At 47.3% G+C, this 20,117-nt stretch overlaps 1 protein-coding gene across 1 annotated transcript in view; it reads left to right on the top strand.

Annotated features, from left to right (window-relative positions):
- Positions 1 to 20,117, top strand: part of NRXN2 (neurexin 2) — a 385,627-nt gene that overhangs the window by 336,665 nt on the left and 28,845 nt on the right. Inside the window, 1 exon segment of the mRNA XM_087943407.1 lies at positions 10,051 to 10,140. Within this exon segment, the coding sequence (XP_087799533.1) occupies positions 10,051 to 10,140 (90 nt within the window).

The following is a 20,117-nucleotide window of genomic DNA, read 5'->3' as shown; positions in this document are numbered from 1 at the left end:
TTGGGGGAATCCTCTTCGGGCAATGGGCCGGTTCCAACCTCCGCTGAATCCAGCCAGGTGACTCGGGAAACTGGAAGGTGCTATTACGAAATTGGAAGGTTGCCTTTGGTCCTGGCAAGACATCCTGACTGGAAATCCCTTCTTCCAAATCCATTTTGGGGTTGAATCACACACCGTCGTCCTGGCTTCTCCCTCTGCTTCCCCCACCTCCGGAAACTTCAAAGCGGAGGGAGCGAATCTACCTGAGGTCATTGCTTGCAGGCAAGCAAGGCAGGGAGGTCTTCTTGGCAGCTGGGCTTTGCCAGCTTTTCTCAGGCACACGCGCACACACACACACACACACGTGTCACCTCCCAAGCGCCTCTGCCATCCTGCTCGCCTCGCTGTGAGTCAGTTTGATGCAGCCCTGTCTAATCCAGCTTCAGTGGTTTCAAGGTGGGTGGCGGTATACATGTTTCAAATAAATAACCTGGTTTTGACCTCTCCACCCTGGTGCTCCCACTCAGATGGACACCCCATAGGTGTTCTCTCAAGAGCCGACTGGGCTTTCTTGCTTTTTCTTTGAAGACGTTTCGCTTCTCATCCAAAAAGCTTCTTCCATTCCGACTGAACGATGGAAGAGGCAAGGGTTTATATTCCTTGCAGTCATCTGGCCGTTAGTATTCTTTCTGAGAATCCTTGAGGCCATTTGGAGGAAGCTTCTTGGATGGGAAGCGAAACGTCTTCAAGCCAAACAAGAAAGTCCCGTTGCCTTTTGAAAGACAGCACCTTTGGGACACCCACGACCTGGATGATTGAGAATTCCCCGTTCAGGTGGACTTCAACTCCTAGAACCCCCCATTTAGCCAGCTGGACAGACCCTCTGTCAGTCATCCCAGAACTGTCCGAGGTGCTGAACCGCCTTGCAAGCCTCTTTCTGCCTCCACGGTGGTTTCTCTGAATTGCAGATTTAAGTCTTGCGGACTTCGACTCTCAGAATTCTGGGAGTCCACAGGTCTTAAAGTTGCTAAAGTTGGGGCCCCCCAATGCAAATGTTTTAAATAAATAACCAGAAATTACCATCAACACCCTGGCACTCCGGAAATCCTGCTTGTCTAGACAGACCCTCGATCTGTCACCCCAGAGCTGCCCAAGGTGCTGAACCACCCAGGTGCCTTGATTCTTTCTGCGCCCAGAGCAACTTCTCTTACCGTTGTGCAGATTTAAGACTTGTAGACTTCTGGGAGTCAAAGTCCACCGGTCTTGAAGTTGGAGACACACACACACACACCCATACAAATGTTTTAAATAAATAACCAGAAATTGCCATTTCTACCCTGGCACTCTGGAAATCCTAGTTGGACAACTCCTCTATCTGTCATCTCAAGAGCTGTCCAAAGTGTTGAACCTTGAAGGAGTCTCTTTGCAAGCCTCTCTCTGCCTCCAGAGCTGCTTCTCTGGGAGTTGCAGAGATGTGCCCGTCGTAATGCAGACCCCTCCAACTTCAGATCGAGGCACATCATGGAAAGTTTATTTATCTGGATAATGGATAACCTTCCTGCCTTGAAAGGAAGTCCTCTGTACTGCCAGTGGCTAAGCTGCACTTGTGTCAGAAGTCTGCAGCCCATGCTTCTTCTCAAAGTCTTGGTGCAGAATCCATCAATCTAGCAATCAAATAGAGCTGGAAGGAACACTGGAGGCCTTCTAGTCCACCCCCCTGCTCAAGCACCATTTCAGACTGTTGGCTGTCTAGTCTTTTCTTAAAAACCTCCAGCGGTGGAGCACCCACACATTATAGGCACGATATACATTATTTTGAACCTGAGCATTATTTCCCCCATTGTGGAAGAAATTCTTTTTTTACCTAGCCTGGGGCAAGCTGGAAAGCAGGTTGCTCAGCCGCCGTTTCTGCCGTCACTTCGCCAGCCCTTCACGTGGTCTTTTTTTGCCAAAAGTTGGCACTGCAGACATCCAGGCCTGGTGTTCAGCAACACACCTTGAGGGTTAGCATCCTGTCATCCAAAGAAGGGCATTGAGGTATCTGGCCAGGAGAGATTCTAGCCAGCTCTTCCAAACCCCTTTTTTTCTGGTCCAGCTACAGCCATGGTGAGCCACCTGGATGTTTTCAAATACAGGTGAGATAAAAATGGATAAAAATCTCCAGGACAGGTAGGCTGGACGTTCAAGCACCTTTTATACAGAGCTGAATCCCTGCTGCAACGTGGTGTCTCGGCACACCCGTGACACAGCTAGAATGGAGTCTTCGGCTTGGAAGGGTTCAACGAGGCCATCAAGTCCAACAACCCCTGCTTCCAGGCAAACGGAAGCATCCCTGGCAGAGATGGCTTGACCTCGCCACCAAAGGGAGAACCTTCTGGTAGCCTAAGGATGGAATCCGGAGACCAGCTCGCTGGCACCGTGGGACGTCCCAGCAAAATCAGCACAAAGGAAGGCCTCTGAAATTGGCTTTTGGGGAGTGGGTTTATAAAAACCCTCTCCAAGTTGTTGGTGGCTTGAGTGGTGTGGAGTCCTCACCTTTCTTTGGAAGATGCAAAGAGCAGCCCAGATTTTTGCTTCCTTTTATTTGAAAAATACAAAGTGCCAGACACTCAGTGCTCAGCCCGATGGCAATGCTGTTCTTTGAAATCAGTTAATTAACACAGACACGACATTATTCTCGGGCGCTTTCTGACACCTTTTTCTTTCTTTTTCTCTCTCTCTCTCTCAACTTCCCAAATTTTCTGTTGCTGTTATGTGAAGCAGGGAAGAATGACTGGCTGTATTATAACAGCCGGCCTGCTCTCTTTGTAAGGGTGAGCATCTCGGCAGAAAAACGTTTATCTGCCTTTAAAAATAAGTGTAAATCTGTTTTTGGTCTGCGTGTGAAGTGCAGAATCTTGGCAGCGACATCTTTAAGTTACCCTAAAGAGAGAGAGGGAGAAAAAATGGTGGTGTGAGGAATGCAGGAGAATGAGAAATGTCTAGTGAGAAATACTGCAGGGCCCGGAGGTGGTGCCGAGGATGTGTTGACAGAAGGAGGAAATGGGGGGATTCAGAATCCTAATCCTAATTGGGATTATAGGCCTTGCATTCTGAAAAATAAATAAATAATAGCAATAAGTGATTATTCATTATTTCGGACACACCAATTGGGAATCCCTTGGCTGATCTGTAACCCCTTTCTGTTTTGGGAAGAATATTTCTCCTTCAGAAAAGAATTAAATGATTTTGGGGTGGGGGAGCGGGGGGGAGTTAGGGTAGAAAAGCAGCGTTTCTTCAACTTATGTTCCTTCCATTGTGTGTGGGTGTTGGTGTGTATCGTGATTTAATTCAGATTTTATCAGTCTGGGGCCCTGTGGATAAGCTGACACAGTCGGAAGAGAATCTGTCTCAGCTAAAAATCAAGAAGATTCAAGAGCAATTTGTTGGTTTTCCCTATCTCTCTCTCTCTCTCTCCTCTCTCCCTTCCTTCCTTCCTTCCTTCCTTCCTTCCCTCCCTTTATTTCTCCCTCTCCTTCCTTTCCTTCCTTCCTTTCTTTCCATCCTTCCCTGCCTCTCTCCCTTCTTTATTTCCTCTTCCTTTCCTTCTTTTTCTTTCCTTCCTTCCTCCTTCCCTCCTTTATTTCTCCTTCCCTTCCTTCTTTTCTCCCTTTCTTTTTTCTTTCCTCTCTTCCTCCCTTCTTTATTTCTCCCTCTCCTTCCTTTCCTTCTTTCTTTCTTTCCTTCCTTCCTTCCTCCCTCCCTCCCTACCTCAGTGAGCAGTGCCAACAACAGAGAGGACAGCTCCTAAGACACTTGATTGATTAATTGCTGTGCCCTTCAGTAATTGATTGGATAATTAATCAGTTAAAATAAATACAACTGGCCTCCAATCCCCACCAGAGCCTCTTTCATTTAAAAAGTTAATAGGCCCCTTGTCCCAATTCTACTGATTTACAAAATCCCAGCATGTTTTTTCAAAGAGCCTGAAAAGAATGCAAGAGAACACAGCACCCAAATATGTCTGTTCCCCCTTATTTCAGAGGGGGAGAGGTTCCCTTGTGTTTGCATTCCTACAAGCACAGATTCCTGCATATACCATTATTTGTGGGAGCATACTGTACCCCCATAACTCGAGTTTGGAACGTGCCACACTTTGTACATTCTGGCAATGCTGGTTGTGTGAGTGCAGGCGTTCCATCTTCCCAGTGGGAAGTGACGCGTTTACTCCTTTCCAATCCCTCCCACCACCACCCACCACCCCGGCAGCCAAGAAAGCACCGAGGAAGACCGAACAAGCCTTAAAAAGTTAGGTTCAAATGCAGCCTTGCCAAGTTCGGAGAGATGAGCCTCTTGAGAATATGCAGAGTGCATTTCCCCCTCCTCTCAGAAATGCCACTGCTCAGAACTTAGACAGTTTTGGGGACCTACAGTAGCTTGGAAGTATCAACTCAAAACATATTTATCTTTAATGGCGTGAGGAGGTAAGAGGACTCCCGTGCTAGACAACAGCCAAATCTCCTTCCGGTTGCACTCAGCTCTCAATATTTTCCTGTCTGTTTATGACTCCCCATTGCTGTATTTTTTCATTTCATTTCCCCTTCAGCCTAGGGTGTTCCTAGTGGTGTCCCATCCAAGATTTTTTGGTCCTTGTTAAAGTGAGCTATAGGCTGCTGGTTTCAGAATAACAAGAGTTTGAAGGGGCTTTGGAGGTCTTCTAGTCCAACCCCCTGCACGAGCAGGAGATCAAATAGCTGTCCAATTTCTTCTTTAAAAACCTCCAGGGATGGTGCACCCAAAACGTCTGGAGGGAACCGTTCATTGGTTAATTGTCCTCACTATCAAGAAATGTCAGTGGTTGCAAAGAATAAGAATAGAATAGAGCTGGAAGGGATCTCGGAGGTCTTCTAGTCCAACCCCCTGCTCAAGCAGGAGAAACTATACCATTTCAGACAGGTGTCAGTCCTTCAAAACCTCCAGGGATGGAGCACATACAACTTGTGGTGGCAAGCAGTTCCACTGGGTAATTGTTCTCACTGTCAGGAAATTCCTCCTTAATTCCAGGTTTTTTCTCTCCTGGATTAGTTTCCATCCGTTGTTTCTTCTCCTGCCTTCAGGTACTTTGGAGAATAGCTTGACTCCCTCTTCTTTGGGGCAGCCCCTCAATTACTGGGAGACTGCTATCATATCCCCCCTAGTCCTTCTTTTCTTTAGACTAGCCAAATCCTGCAACTTAGTAGGTTTTAGTCTCCAGGTTTTTCATCGTCTTAGTTGCCTCTTTGCACTTTTTCCAAAGCCTCAGACAACCTTGCTTTTCTCTACGCTCCAATTCTGCAGACCTCCTTTTTTTAAATCGCGGGGTTGATTGACAGCTCTCCCCCCTCCCCTTGCCTGGAAGGCCCTGCTGAGGCTCACCCACTGAAGCATCAAGGGCTGCGCCACAGCGCTTCCACACCCGACAAATGTCTCCTTTTGTGGATTTGTTTATCTGGTGGTATTGGGGCGGCTGTTGGGCGAGTCAAAGGCCGACCGGCAACGAATGCCATCCTCTCCGTCCCGCCCGATAAAGATTCCAGCTGTGAAATTGAGTGTAGAGCTGAATCCTAATTACAGACTCCGGTCACTTTCTGAGGCTGGCGTGTTTTTAATTAAAAGATGTTAATCGGCTAGTTAATACAGAAGCTAATGAGAGCATGAAAAGTCCCCGACTTCTTCTCTTCTAATTAGGGGACCGAACAGCGGCACAGAATGAGAAGCAAAGATGGTGTCAGTTTCGGAAGCCATTTTTTTACTTGGAAGCTCCGAGGCTGCCATATTCAGTGCCTGGGAGTTTGATCATGGGGATTAGACACAGCAACGTTCTTTTCTCAGAGAGTCAAGGACAAGTGGCCCTGCACCTGGAGGGGAGTGGCTGGAGGAATGGCTCCAGTTGGGACGAAGATTTGATAGGGCCATGGGATGGGCTGATGGACGCAGGGAGTTAGAACTTCTCTTTTGGGAAGGGAAAACCCAGAACTCTCAGATTTGGGTGGGCCAATAGGACAACTCTAATGAAATGGAACTTTGAGGAATTGATTGTCTCAAAGTTTATTGGTTTGGAGTTGTTTAGCTGGAACGCTGACAGATGGAGTTGGAAAGGGAAGCACCCCTCCCCCCGCCCCAGGAAAGGGTCTCTTGAGTTTTATCGTGCGTCCCTATCCTGTCTCAGCTGCGGAGAAATCCACCCCCCCACCTCTTGAAATACTGAAATGAAGACTCATCCCTGGAAAAGGGGAATTTGTTACCAAACACACACACCGCCACGTTTCCCCAAACAGGCCAAGCCTGGGAGATGTGACTTGGACTAGGAAAGAGTTCCATGGTGGAGTGTAATATGAAGGAGTAAATGTGGTGTGTCCCTCCCTCCCTCCCCATTCTTAGGCTAACATGGGGTTGGCTACCGATAGAAGAGAATATTTATGGCTCAGGGTTGAACTGTGGGGTCCTCGGAGCTTGATGGTTTTCTTGCAGACATTTCATGACCCAACTAGGTTATATCATCAGTGCTAGAAGGGAGGGAGGGAGAGAAAAGGAGGAGGAGGAGGAGCAGCAGCCTGAATTTCTTGCCCAAGACCAGGAGATACTCTTGTCCACCACAGAGAAAGCACATGCCAAATACTTGGTTGCTAAACGTTCCCTAAACACATTCCCCCTGCTGCTGCTTGGAGAGAGAAAGGAAAGAAGGAAAGAATGAAACGGAAATGCAAGGAAGGAAAGAAGGAAATGGAAAAGAAAGGAAGGAAGGGAAAGAAAGAAGGAAATGGAAATAGGAAGGAAGGAAGGAAGGAAGGAAGGAAGGAAGGAAGGAAGGAAGGAAGGAAGGAAGGAAGGAAGGAAGGAAGGAAAGAAAAGAGAGATAGGGAAAGCCGACAGAGAATTGCTCCCGAACCTTCTTGATTTTTAGCTGAGACAGATTCATGCATTCTCTTCCAATCATGTTAGCTTATCCACAGGGCCCCAGGTTGATAAAGTCTGAATTAAATCATGATGCACATAAACAGCCCCCCCAATGGAAGGAACATAAGCTGAAGAAATGCTGTTTTTCTATCCTACTTCCCCCCACCCACCCACCTAAATAATTTTCCGAAGGAGAAATACTCTTCCCAAAACAGAAAAGGGGTTACAGATCAGCCAAGGAAGGAAGGAAGGAAGGAAGGAAGGAAGGATCTGGTTTCCCAGCTTAGTTCCTGCTCTACAGCACACACAACTTTCCTAGAATCCCAGAAGACGTGTCTGTGTCCAGTCCTAACGGAAGATCTATACGTCCTTTGGGGGAACATCAAACCTTCCAACTGCCCAGCTTCTCCATCCATCCCTCAAGCTCTTCCTGACCCCAGAAGATTTTTGACATCCCGAAGCAAGATTTGCCAGGCTGCTTTCAAACGTGGCTTCATCCATGGCACCAGTTGAAGCTCCCCTTATCTGGCTCTTGCCTCCAGGAGACGGAGCCCGGAAAAAGTGGACCCTCCGTTTCCTTGCGCAACTAATGTTTCACTCAGTCGGGAAGCAGCAGTTGCTTGCCCGTGGAATAGAATAGAGTGGGAAGGGACCTTGGAGGTCACCTAGTCCAACCCCCTGCTCAAGCAGGAGAACCTATATACCATTCCAGATCAATGGCTGCCCAGACTCTTCTTAAAAACCTCCAGTGATGGATGACCCGCAATTTCAGAAGGCAAGCCGTTCCACGGATTAATCGTTCTAATTATCAGGAAATTAGAACATAAGCTAATGGAGTTGGAAGGAACTTTGGAGGTCATCTAATCCAGCCCCCTTCTCAAGCAGGAGAACCTGTACCATTTTAGTTAAGTGACTGTCTAGACTTTTCTTTAAAACATCCAACGTTGGAGGCCCCACAATTTCTGCAGGCAAGCTGTTCCTCTGCCTTTCTGGGTGCTTGGGGATTCATACAACCGACAAAACGTCCCGGAATGTGGACAGAATGTCTTTTGGGAAGGACCTGTGTCTCCATTTCTGAAGGTCTCCCTCGCCTCGGTGGCTTTCTTCAGGCCACTGTGGGGATTCAGAGTCCATCCTGCCGGGCGCCTGCCTTGCATCTTTCTACCAAATTTTGGCTGCTCCCATGGCACTGAGGCTAACTCCCCCTCTGCCTGTGACCAGGCGAAGGGCGAAAGGGGAAGCCACTCCCAGCAGGGCCCAGCAGGGTCAATGAAAGCAAAAGCTTGAACAAGCCAACGTCTCTTCACGGTATTATATTCCGAAGCGCGCGACCCCCCCATGGAAAAGCTTTGGAAAGTGCTGTCTGTACCCCGGTCCAATCTTCCACACCTTCTCTATAATCATCTCCTTTTAATGACCCCATAATCCCTTGCAGGGTGGGGTCTGGGCAGCTGAATGGAGCTGAGTGTTTACTGGCCAGGTGCCTTTCCCGTCACCGATGCAGAGTTTTGTTCAGCAGATACATTCCCCTTGTGCCCAGAGAGAGAGAAATATCTGCCTCTACCTAGGATCAAACTCACGAGCCTCCTGATTGTGAGGCCAGAGCTCCCCCTCTAGGCCTTCTCTGTAACCCCAGCATTATTTTCTCCTTTGGGGGGACACAGGACAGGTAAGCAGGTACAGTTGGCTGAAATTTGGGAGGTAAGATCAGCGCAAAACAGGAGAAGGGATTGCACTCCTAGCTGAACATATACAGCAGGGGTGTCCAACCTTGGCAACTTTAAGGCTTGTGGACTTCAACTCCCAGAGTTCCTCAGCCAGCTTTGCTGGCTGAGGAACTCTGGGAGTTGAAGTCCACAAGCCTTAAAGTTGCCAAGGTTGGACACCCCTGATATACAGCATGGTGTTCCTGCTGAAAACACACTTTCTCCTCTTGGAAGCTACTGAGCCTTTGACCCAGCAAAGCAGGACAGAACCTGGAGACCAGGTCCCCTCTGCCAAAGCTGGGAAGAAACTTCCAGGCTGGTTTGGACTGAGCTTTGAACCCTCCACAGGTGCCCCTCTACAGGTACCCATGCAGCTCTCCGAGGCCACGGTGTGTGATTTGAAGCCTCTTTCCATGGGGGGAAACAAGAGGGCAGGCGGGTGGCTTTAAACACGTGTCCCATCACTGAAGCCCAAACTTTGTCTGTTCACCTAAAAAGTTACCAAATTGGATCTGCTGGTCGCCCACTGCCGCCTTCCCAGGACTCCTGGCTCAACACTCCCACCCACCCCTGGCATTTGGACCCCTCCCTTGTTATTTTGATGACTGCTCAATTCCTTTGCCCCCCTTTTCCGAGGCCAAAGGGAGACAAACCCAAGGGAATCTCTTGTTTTATTTCATTTTATTTTGGGGGGGGGGGGTTGCAAAGGGGGGTGGGGGAGAATGCTTTTGGGTGGGGTTGGTAGGCAGGGAACCAACGGGATGGGTGGGTGGAGAATTCAAATTGAATAAGCCAAAAAGAAAAGGAGAAGGGGGGGGGGGAATCGACAATCCTACCAGTTTGGGAAAAAGGAAACTTTTTGGGAGAGAGTTTGACAGCGCAATGTTGCTTTTTCCACCGTTTTTGTGACGTAAAACATTAAAGTCGGCTAATAAAGTGAATTTAATTTTTTTCTTTAAAAAAACAAGAACAAAACAACAACAACAACAACAAAAAATGGCCCTGGGGAGAATTTGTTCCTTTCCCCGGGGCTGCATAAAGCCTTCTAACTTCCACCCTACTCATCCTAACCCTTAAACTAAACCGTATAACTAGTGTTTTATTCGTTGTGGCTAAACTCGCTAAACCCACCCCAAACAAATCCCCCTTTCCCCCCCCTCCCCCCCCTCCCCCCAAAAAAAGAATTAATGGAAACTTAACCGCTAATTTTTGATCCAACGCTTAAACTGCTGTTTGGAGTATAGTCTGACCTCTCTAAATTTGCTAACCTCTGAACTTTGACCTTCCAGATGGCGTATATGTCTCCTTTTTTTATCTCTCTCTTTCTCTTTCTCTATTCTTCTTAATTTTTATTTTTTAAATTTCTTTTAACTTTTTTTTTTGGTGCTGTTCTTTTTTTTTCTCTTCTTCCTCTTAACCGTCTACAAATCTCTCTCTAAACTTTTTGAAGGGAACACTGATAATGAGCGGCTGGCGATTGCTAGACAAAGAATACCGTATCGGCTCGGTCGAGTAGTAGATGAATGGCTACTCGACAAAGGTAATTAACAATAATTAATTCCGGTTAACTCACAAGCAAGTTTTAAAACAAAAAGGTTTTAAAGGTGCAGCCCTCCTCCCTTAGCTTCCACGCCCCTTTCGCCTCCTTTCCTTCTGGCTTGCAGAAAGAGAGAGAGAGATGGCACGGCCAGTTAAGCAGAGACAAATTTGGAGAGCTTGAGAAGAGGCATTGGCCACGATTTTGGTTTGGTTTCCAACGGTCAAATCGTGGCAACTGGGCCAAAGCAAAGAAAGTTTGGTCCACTTGCCACGGTTCAACCTTTAGACACCTTTGGCCTGGAGGATTTGAGTCTTCGTTGATGGATCGGATCGGTTGACTCCCTGAATTGGACGGCATTCCTTGTGCAAAGGGTTCCCTGATGGGCAGGGAGTGTCAGGGTTCCAACGGACGCCCTAATTAATTCATAAGCCTCCAGCCACCTTTCAAAAGAAATCCTAATTATTTATTAGGAGCAACATGTCGGCACTTTTCCCCAAGTACAGCAGGCTCTGCCCTACGTAATTTACTGCCCACCTATGACCCTATTTCCCCCCCTCCCTCCTCTCAGGGTGTGTCATAAATCACATTCTCCAACAAAGCACTTTCCCGGGCTGTAGAAAACACACCTCTCCAGCTGGGCTTGGTAACCTGGGACACAATCTGGAGAAAGGTATGCATGGAACGTGCTTCTGGTCATAGCAGCTGAACTGCTGCATCAGATCTCTCCCCCCACCCCCACTTCTTATGGCAACTCGAGAGCAAGCCAGGAATGCTTTACGAGTTGACAGGGAGCAGATTTGGGGGGCAGGCATCTTTTGCCGTGTCCACTTGTAGCACCGACACCACGGGCATGTGAGACCTTGTGCCCTCATGCATGAAACACAAAGACATGGGAGGAACGGAGCAGCCGTTTATAGGCTGGGCAGATTTTTGGAAAAGGCATTTCATCTTGAAGAGGTTTTGTCACAAAGCTCCTCTTGCAGAGCAGTCACACACACACACACACACACACACACGAAATAGGTCCCAAGAGACAGCCATTTTGGATCAGAAGGGCAAGAGAAGCCACTGGATAATCATGTGTTAGGATTTGCTTTGGCTTAGAACAGCCTGCTTTAAGATGGGTGGACTTCAACTCCCAGAATCCCCCTGCCAGTATGCTTTAAGATGGGTGGACTTCAACTCCCAGAATTCCCCTGCCAGTATGCTTTAAGATGGGTGGACTTCAACTCCCAGAATCCCCCAGACAGCCTGCTTTAAGATGGGTGGATGTCAACCCCAGAATTCCCCAGCCAGCATACTGCTGAGGAATTCTGGGAATTGAAGTCCACTCATCTTAAACTTACTGAGGCTGAGAATCACAGAGCATCCTTCTCCAGTGTGGAAGCTCTTCTAGAGAATGTGGACTTCCCAGAATTCTCTCCATGGTCACGCCAGCTGGGGCTTTTAAGAAGTTGAAATTCACACTTCTGGAGCGCATCCAGGTAGAAATAGAACAGAACAGCAAAGCACAGCACAGCATAGAGAACAGGAATGAAATTAGGAATAGGAATAGGAGAACAGAATAGAATAGAATAGAATATAGAAAATAATTATAGAATAGAATAGAATAATAGCAATAGCACTTAGACTCCTATACCGCTTCATAGTGCTTTCCAGCCCTCTCTAAGCAGTTTCCAGAGCCAGCCTCTTGGCCCCCAACCATCTGGGTCCTCATTTAACCCACCTCGGAAGGACGGAAGGCCGAGTCAACCTTGACTTGAAACTCAGTGAGGTTCCTTCTTTCTCATGCCTTCCTCTCTCACCTTTCTCACCCTTCCTGAGCTCACAAGATGGGGTTGCTTTTAATCTGGATGGATTTTTTTTCCCCCTCTTGTGATTTTGGCTACCTGCGGTGAGAAGTTTACCCTTGGAGTGACTGTCTCTCCTTCCGTGTCAACCACCTGCCCAACCTGTGAACACAGAACAGATACAAACTCAACCGCTCCAAACTTGATTGCAGAAAGTAGGACTTCAGCCACAGAGTGCATTCCAATGCCTGGAATACAGTACCTGACTCTGTGGTCACCTCCTCTAACCCCACCCCCACTCCTTTACCCTCTATTGACCTCACTCCCCTTCCTAAGAGGTCTGTAAGGGGTGCGCATAAGTGCCCCATCGTGCTGTCCTATTGTCCCCAATTATTCGTACCTATTTCCTGTATTCTTACTCATGTTTATACTTATACCTGTTACCTTGGGATTGACAAAATAAACCTCCAAATATCCAAACACCTTCAAAACATCATACGGGCAGCTGAGCAGGAAAAAGGTGAAAGAGGGATAAAAGGACTTGCTAGCAGGTCAGGGAGGGCTGGGATGAAGCAGGAATCCATCTTAGAAGTGATCCCTGGATTTTTTTTTTCTTCCCACCGAGAAGTCAACCTCAGAAGTCTGCTTCCGAGTGACCATCATCCTCTGCCTCTTCTCGCCAGCTTTGAGGCTGAACAAACCTCTCTGTTTCTTAAAAATTTCTTGGACGATGCATCTAACCCATTGGGGACGAGAGCTGCACCTTTTAACGCTTTTAAACTCAGCGGGGAAGGAATGAGCAAACAAAACAAAACCAAACAAAACAAAACCAAAGAACAGAAAGATCATTTCTAAATTCTAACTTAACCATCTAATTACACTTTTAACATGCTTTTTAACTCAAATCAAAGTACTAAACCGCTTTTTTAACCGCTAAATTCCAAAAGGGCTTTAATAATCATCAGCAGGTGATTATTCTAAAGGGAGGGCAGCGGGGAGAAAGGGACCTTTTAAATGTATGTATATATATATATATATATAATGTCGATGCCTTGATGGTTTAAACAGGCTGTAGTTACCAAACCAAATCAAACCTGTAAAAATATAATTAAAGGGACTTCTAAAGCATCCGAGTAACCAAAAAAAAAAAACCAAAACCAAAACCACAAACGAACGAGAGAAGGGAAAAAAAAAGGAAGAAAAAGCAGCAGAAATTCAGATGGATGTGAAAAGGGGAGAGGGGGGTATTTATAAAGGTTGGGGAAGGGATGTGGAAAATGAAGGGAAAGGCAGAGGATAAATGTATGTGAGTAACTTTATTGTTATCAAAACAGCAATTTCTTCCATGCATTCTTTTTCTTTCCGTCACAAGGAGGGGGGGGGGGTAAAGGGGGGGCTATGTTTTAGGGGTGCAGAGGTAGCAGATGATGCCCCAGCAAGGCAAAAGGGGCGCACTTTTTTGAGGGGGGGGGGTGTCTGTCCTTTTCCCAATCCATTTTCACTCTCCCTCTCCCGGTGAAAATTAAGCTTATTTGGACAGCTTTCCAGGAAGGTTACAAGGCAGGGAAGGGAAGTGATTTTGCCCCCAAGGCCTCAAGCTTCTGTTCCACCTGTAAATTGCGCACACGCACCCCAAAATGGGGAAAGTTTTTTTTTTTAAATTGGCCATCGTCTCCTGCTAAAATCTTGGAGAGAGATTTTTCTGTTTTCATGGCATCAGACGTTTACAGTTTCCCAGCTCAAATGTGTGAGAATTCACACCATTGATCACAATGGGGGGGATTGCAGGACAGGAAAAATGGCGGTGGGGGGCTTAACAATATTATCCCCGATGGGCAAGGTGGTCAGACAGCAAGTGCTAAAGTTTTGTAGAATTTGCAAACAGAAGGACCGACTTTCTGCCGATAAATGGGACCCAGATTTCCCGTTTACTGCTGCAAGCTGCCTCTAAAATTTTAGAAGTCATAAAAAGAGAGTTGGAAGGGACCTTGGAGGTCTTCTAATCCAACCCCCATGTTCAGGAAGGAGACCCTATGCCATTTCAGACAAAAGTCTGTCCGGTCTCTTCTTAAAAACCTCCAGTGATGGAGCACCCACAACTTCTGGTGGCAAGCAGTTCCACTGATTAATTGTTCTCACCATCAGGAAGTTTCTCCTTAATTCCAGGCTGCTTCTCTCCTTGATTAGTTTCCATCCATTGTTTCTTGTCCTGCCTTCTGGGGCTTTGGAGAATATGTGGATCCCCTCTTCTTTATGATAACCCATCAAATATTGGAAGGCTGCTACCACAATGCCATCTCTCTCCCCCTACCTATCCACCTGGGGTTTCCACTGTCATCAGAAATGCTCTGTGGTTCTAAGGATGTTCCAGAAGGTGGTTGACCTCCTGCCTCTCGGGAAGAACAAGCTTTGCAGAAAAGTTACCTGCAGGACTCACTTCCGAGATCCAGTAAATAAAACCCAGCAGCCTTTGTGGCTTCAGTGCTGAGCCTTGGATGACTTGGGAAGCAGCCCCTGCAGATAGGTTGGTTTCCAACTGCCATAATCCCCAGCCAGTTGGGACCGTTGGACTCAGCCAGGCAAGATGAAAGACTCGTAGGCTGGATTCCCACACTGAGTTCCGTTGCTTTATACTGTATACTGACTAACCACCATTGCCGGCTTTCACACAACACACGTGAAGCCACACTTTCTTATGAATCGGTGCAACCCGGAGCCAGCTGGGAATGAAGGCTTGGTGGAGGGCAGGCCAGCCAAGAGCTGGCAAATTTCTCCCCTCTGTAATTGATGACAAGCATCCTGAGCTCAAGCGGGTTCAGAGAAGCTGTGCCTTTCCAAACTCAACATCTCCTCCAGACCCCTGGGCTTCGCTCGATCCCCTGGCATGTTCCGAGTCCTCCTAATATTTGCCCACTAGGAATAATGACAAGACCTTCCTTCTTTCCTGCCTTTGCAGCAACCCCCCTGTGGTTTTTCCTACTAAAGAAGGGAAGGAAGGAAGGAAGGAAGGAAGGAAGGAAGGAAGGAGGGAGGGAGGGAGGGAGGGAGGAAGGAGGGAGGGAGGAAGGAAGGAAGGAAAGTAAACAGGAAGACAGGAAGGGAGGGACGGCGAAGGAAGGAAGGAAGACAGGAAAGAAAAGAGGAAGGAAGGAAGGAGGGAGGAAAGGAAGGATTGTAGAGGAAATGAAATAGGAAGAAAAGGAGGGAGGAAAGAGGAAGGAAGGAAGATAGGAAAGTAAACAGGAAGACAGAGAGGGACGGGGAATGAAGGAAGGAAGGAAGGAAGGAAGGAAGGATGGAAGGAAGGAGGGAGGGAGGGAGGAAGGAAAGTAAACAGGAAGACAGGAAGGGAGGGACGGCGAAGGAAGGAAGGAAGACAGGAAAGAAAAGAGGAAGGAAGGAAGGAGGGAGGAAAGGAAGGATTGTAGAGGAAATGAAATAGGAAGAAAAGGAGGGAGGAAAGAGGAAGGAAGGAAGATAGGTAAGTAAACAGGAAGACAGAGAGGGAGGGACGGGAAGGAAGGAAGGAAGGAAGGAAGGAAGGAAGGAAGGAAGGAAGGAAGGAAGGAAGGAAGGGAAGGAAGGAGGGAGGGAGGAAGGAAGGAAAGTAAACAGGAAGACAGGAAGGGAGGGACGGCGAAGGAAGGAAGGAAGACAGGAAAGAAAAGAGGAAGGAAGGAAGGAGGGAGGAAAGGAAGGATTGTAGAGGAAATGAAATAGGAAGAAAAGGAGGGAGGAAAGAGGAAGGAAGGAAGATAGGTAAGTAAACAGGAAGGCAGAGAGGGAGGGACGGGGAAGGAAGGAAGGAAGGAAGGAAGGAAGGAAGGAAGGAAGGAGGGAGGGAGGGAGGGAGGAAGGAAGGAAAGTAAACAGGAAGACAGGAAGGGAGGGACGGCGAAGGAAGGAAGGAAGACAGGAAAGAAAAGAGGAAGGAAGGAAGGAGGGAGGAAAGGAAGGATTGTAGAGGAAATGAAATAGGAAGAAAAGGAGGGAGGAAAGAGGAAGGAAGGAAGATAGGTAAGTAAACAGGAAGGCAGAGAGGGAGGGACGGGGAAGGAAGGAAGGAAGGAAGGAAGGAAGGAAGGAAGGAAGGAAGGAAGGAAGAAAGGACATGAAATCTGACAACTGGACTATTGTGGGTTAAAACAGCTGAGATTTGAAATTTGAAAAATGTATCTTCAACTTATGAGATTTACTAGAGCTTGGTGTTGTACTCCAAGGTGCTGGATTGGAATTGGGAGGCCTGAATTCCAGTCTTGCCTTTGGTCAGTCCTTCTCTCAGCCCCAGCATGAAGGGAGCCAGGGCAGTCCAGTCCCAAAGCTTACGTCAAGGGGCCATGTAGTCAGTCACCAAGAGAGGAGACGCAAACCTAGGATTGTTTATCATCATTCAGTGTAGGAAATAGGCCCACTTTGTTAAATGCACTGAGCCAGCCCAGCCAGGATGGCCGTGGCACCTCTGAATGGCTTCAAGAGATCCTGGGAGTGGTTGGTTTTTGTTTTTTTTTTGCAAATTCCTAGCTGAGCACAGGCTAAGAGTGCCTCTTGTTCACAATTCCTCTCTTCACTCAGCGGCTACTGGACAAAAAGAACCAGGAATCCCAGTCAATGATTTTTCTTCGAATCTCAGGACACCAGGACAGGACTGCTGCTGAGTTGATCTGATGTGTCAAAACAAAAAAATGGAAGAAGCAAACAATACCTGTATTAGTGTCTGTGAGAAAATGGGTGGAAAGGAAGTGAAAAACGCTGCGAGACATATTAAAAGGCTGCAGGCACAGACAGTGTTACAAGAGAAGCATCCAGATGTAGACTGAGCTTGTGGGTGGAGGGGTTGTGTGCAGTCTAAGGCATGTGAAGGCAACATCTGTGTTTGAGGACTGGAAAAATTCTTGTTGCTCCATACGAAGGAGCCGAGAACAAGAATTATTTCCCCAAACTCTAGAACCAGGGATCTTCAAATTCAACAACTTTAAGACTTGTGGACTTCAACTCCCAGAATTCCTCCTCCTCCAGTCATGTTAGCTCAGGAATTCTGGGAGTTGAAGTCCACACATCTTAAGCTTGCCAAGGTTGAAGACCCTTGATATAGATGATTAACAGATAGCTATAGATACTGATTAGAGACAGATGATCGATAGGATAGATAGATATAGATAGATGATAGACAGATATAAGATAGACAGATACAGATAGAGCTATAGATGTTATAAATTAGAGACATATAGGTATAGATGATTAACAGATATACTGATTAGAGAGATGATAGATAGATACATAGATAGATATAGATATAGATAGATAGATCAGGGGGTCTTCAAACTCGACAGTTTGAACTTTAAGACTTGTGGACTTCAACTCCCAGAATTCCTCCTGCTCCAGTCATGTTAGCTCAGGAATTCTGGGAGTTGAAGTCTGCAAGTCTTAAACTTGCCAACTTTGAAGACCTTTGCTCTAGACTTTCTGAAGGACAGGTAGTCTTTACATACGACCACAATTGAGCCCAAAATTGATGTTGCTAAGCAAGACATTTCTTAAGTGAACTTTGCCCCATTTTACAGCTTTTCTGGCCACTGTTGTTAAGTGAATTGCTGTGGTTGTTAACTTAGTTACGTGGTTGTTAAGTGAATCTGAACTGAATTCGCTTGCCAGGAGGTCGCAAAAGGGGATCTCAGGACCCCGGGACATTGCAACCGTCATAAATATGAGTCAATGGCCAAGCGCCTGAATTTTGATCGCGTGACCGAGAGGAGGCTGCAAGATCGTAAGGGTGAAAAATGGACCTTTTTGTCAGTGCCGTTGTAACTTTGAATGGTCACTAAATGAACTGTTGTAAATTGAGGACTAGCTGTATTATGAGATTATGAGGGGCTTGTCCCAAAGAAGAGGGGGGGTGTCCACCTATTCTCCAAAGCACCAGAAGGCAGGACAAGAAGCCACGGATGGAAACTCATCAAGGAGAGATCCAACCTAGAGCAAAGGAGAAAATTAACCAGTGGAACAACTTGCCACCAGAAGTTGGGGGTTCTCCACCACTACAGAATTTTAAGGATTTGTCTAAAGATGGTCTAGGGCCGTGATGGCGAACCTACTGTATGGCACGTGTTCCACAGGTGGCACACAGAGCCGTCGCCCCAACTCAGCTCCACCATGCATGCGTGCGTGCCTCCCACCAGCCAGCCAGTCTTCGCGTCTCTGCCACACATCCGTGGTGTGCTATGCACATGCACAGAGGCACAGGTGCATATATGGGAGACATGCATGCATACACGGGATGCATGTCTGAGGGATGCATGCACATTGCATTTTGGGGATGCATGCGCTTTGGACACTCAGTGCCCAAAGGGTTAGCCATCACTGGTATAGGGTCTCCTGCAGGGGTGGGATTCTACCGGTTCGCACCTATTCGCTAGAACCGGTTGTTAACATTCTAAGTGGAGAACCGGTTGTTAGAAGAAATTACTGGGCTAATCCTGTAAGGAAGGCAGGAAGGAAACATTGTGGTGTTGCTTACAGAAACTGCCTCTCTCTGTTAACCCTTATTATATTCGTGGCAGGACTCGACTTCCTGTCTCAGGAACTTCTCTGGAGTTTTTTTTCCCCTCCTTTGCTGGCACTTTGCTTGTGTGGAGTGACCATTCAAAGTTACAATGGCACTGAAAAAAGTGACTTATGACCATTTTTCACATTTACGACTGTTGCAGCATCCCCATAGTCATGAGAGGCCAGGCGAGGAGATGCGTGCCTCGATGTGAGTGATGTTGAGTCCGCCACGCCCAGCCAATACCATGACCACCAAGTCATGCCCACCAATTAAGCCACGCCCACAGAACCGGTTGTTAAAAAATTTGAATCCCACCCCTGAATAAGGGGCTGGACTAGAAGACCTCCAAGGACCATTCCAGCTCTCTTATTCTGAGATAGGAAACTGAATAAAATTTGGGGACTGCAGTAAGGCTTAATCCCTGGCAGGAGGTGTCAGGTGAGTCGTGTGAATGGGGGAACGTCATCTTACCTAGTGACAGGTTTGACTTACGGGCTGCCGAATGGGGAAACGGAGGAGGGGCAGGTTGGTGCGGAGCATGTTAAGAGCGGGATGTGATGGGAATAAAACAGGAGTTGAATCTAAGCAGCGTAGCAAAGGAGGAGGAGGAGGTGAGTCCTACGTCCCTTGGGCTGGTTAATGGCTTTACGGAGAGGTGAGCAGGGAAGGCTTTTTGTGATGTCAGGTTGTGTGGTTGGCGAGGCAAACGTTACACACACACCACTCATTGTGCAACCCAGCTGACTCTCCCCGCAAGTTTGATCAAGCAGCCTGTACCTGACAATGAATGACAGCCAGGATAAAGGAAGCGAAGTTAGATGGGGGGGGAATGGCAGGTTCTCCATAAATGGCAAGAAAACCAGAACACGTAAATGGGTTGTGCAGGCCTTAGTAACCGCTAGTCCTCGACTTATGGCCACCATTGAACCTAACATTTCTGTCGCTCAGTGAGATGTTCGTTAATGGTGTTTTGCCCCCATTTTACGACCCTTTCTTGCCACCGTTGTCAAATGAATCATTGCAGCTCTTAAGCTAGTAACCTGGTTCTCAGGTGAATCTGGTTTCCCCATTAACTTGGCTTGTCAGAAGGTCGCAAAAGGGGATCATGTGATCCTAGGACATTGCGACCGTCATAAATATAGTTACCATCTAAATTTGGATCACATGACCACGGACACGCTGCGGTGGACATAAGGTGAAAAATGGTTTTAAATGCGAAAAAACAGCCCCAAGATACTTTTTCCAGTGCCCTTGTACCTTGGGACGGTCACTAAATGAACCATTGTTAAGTCGAGGACTGCCTATAAAAACAGAGCTAAGGTGGTTCTCAACGCACAACCGCAACTGAGCCTCAGATGTTTCTATCTGAGCAAGGCAGTTGTTAAATGAGCTGCACCTCATTTTATGACCATTTTAGCCACCGTCATTCAGCAAATCACTGCAGTTGTTAAGCAAATCAGATAACAGATAATCAGAGTTGGAAGGGATCTTGTAGGTCATCTAGTCCAACCCCCCGCCCAAGCGGGAGACCCTGCACCATCGGGCTTTCCCCGTTGACTCTGCTCGTTGGAAGCTGTCTGGGAGATCGCGTGGACCCTGGGATGCTGCAGCCGTCATAAATATGAGACAGTTGCCCAACAGCT

The sequence above is a fragment of the Notechis scutatus genome, chromosome 14 (genome assembly GCF_049901735.1).
Source record: "Notechis scutatus isolate UNSWTSFEM ecotype Mainland chromosome 14, rNotScu1.2, whole genome shotgun sequence".
Taxonomy (NCBI): domain Eukaryota; kingdom Metazoa; phylum Chordata; class Lepidosauria; order Squamata; family Elapidae; genus Notechis; species Notechis scutatus.
Note: the sequence above shows the minus strand (reverse complement) of the source record. Positions and strands in the feature narration are given on the sequence as shown.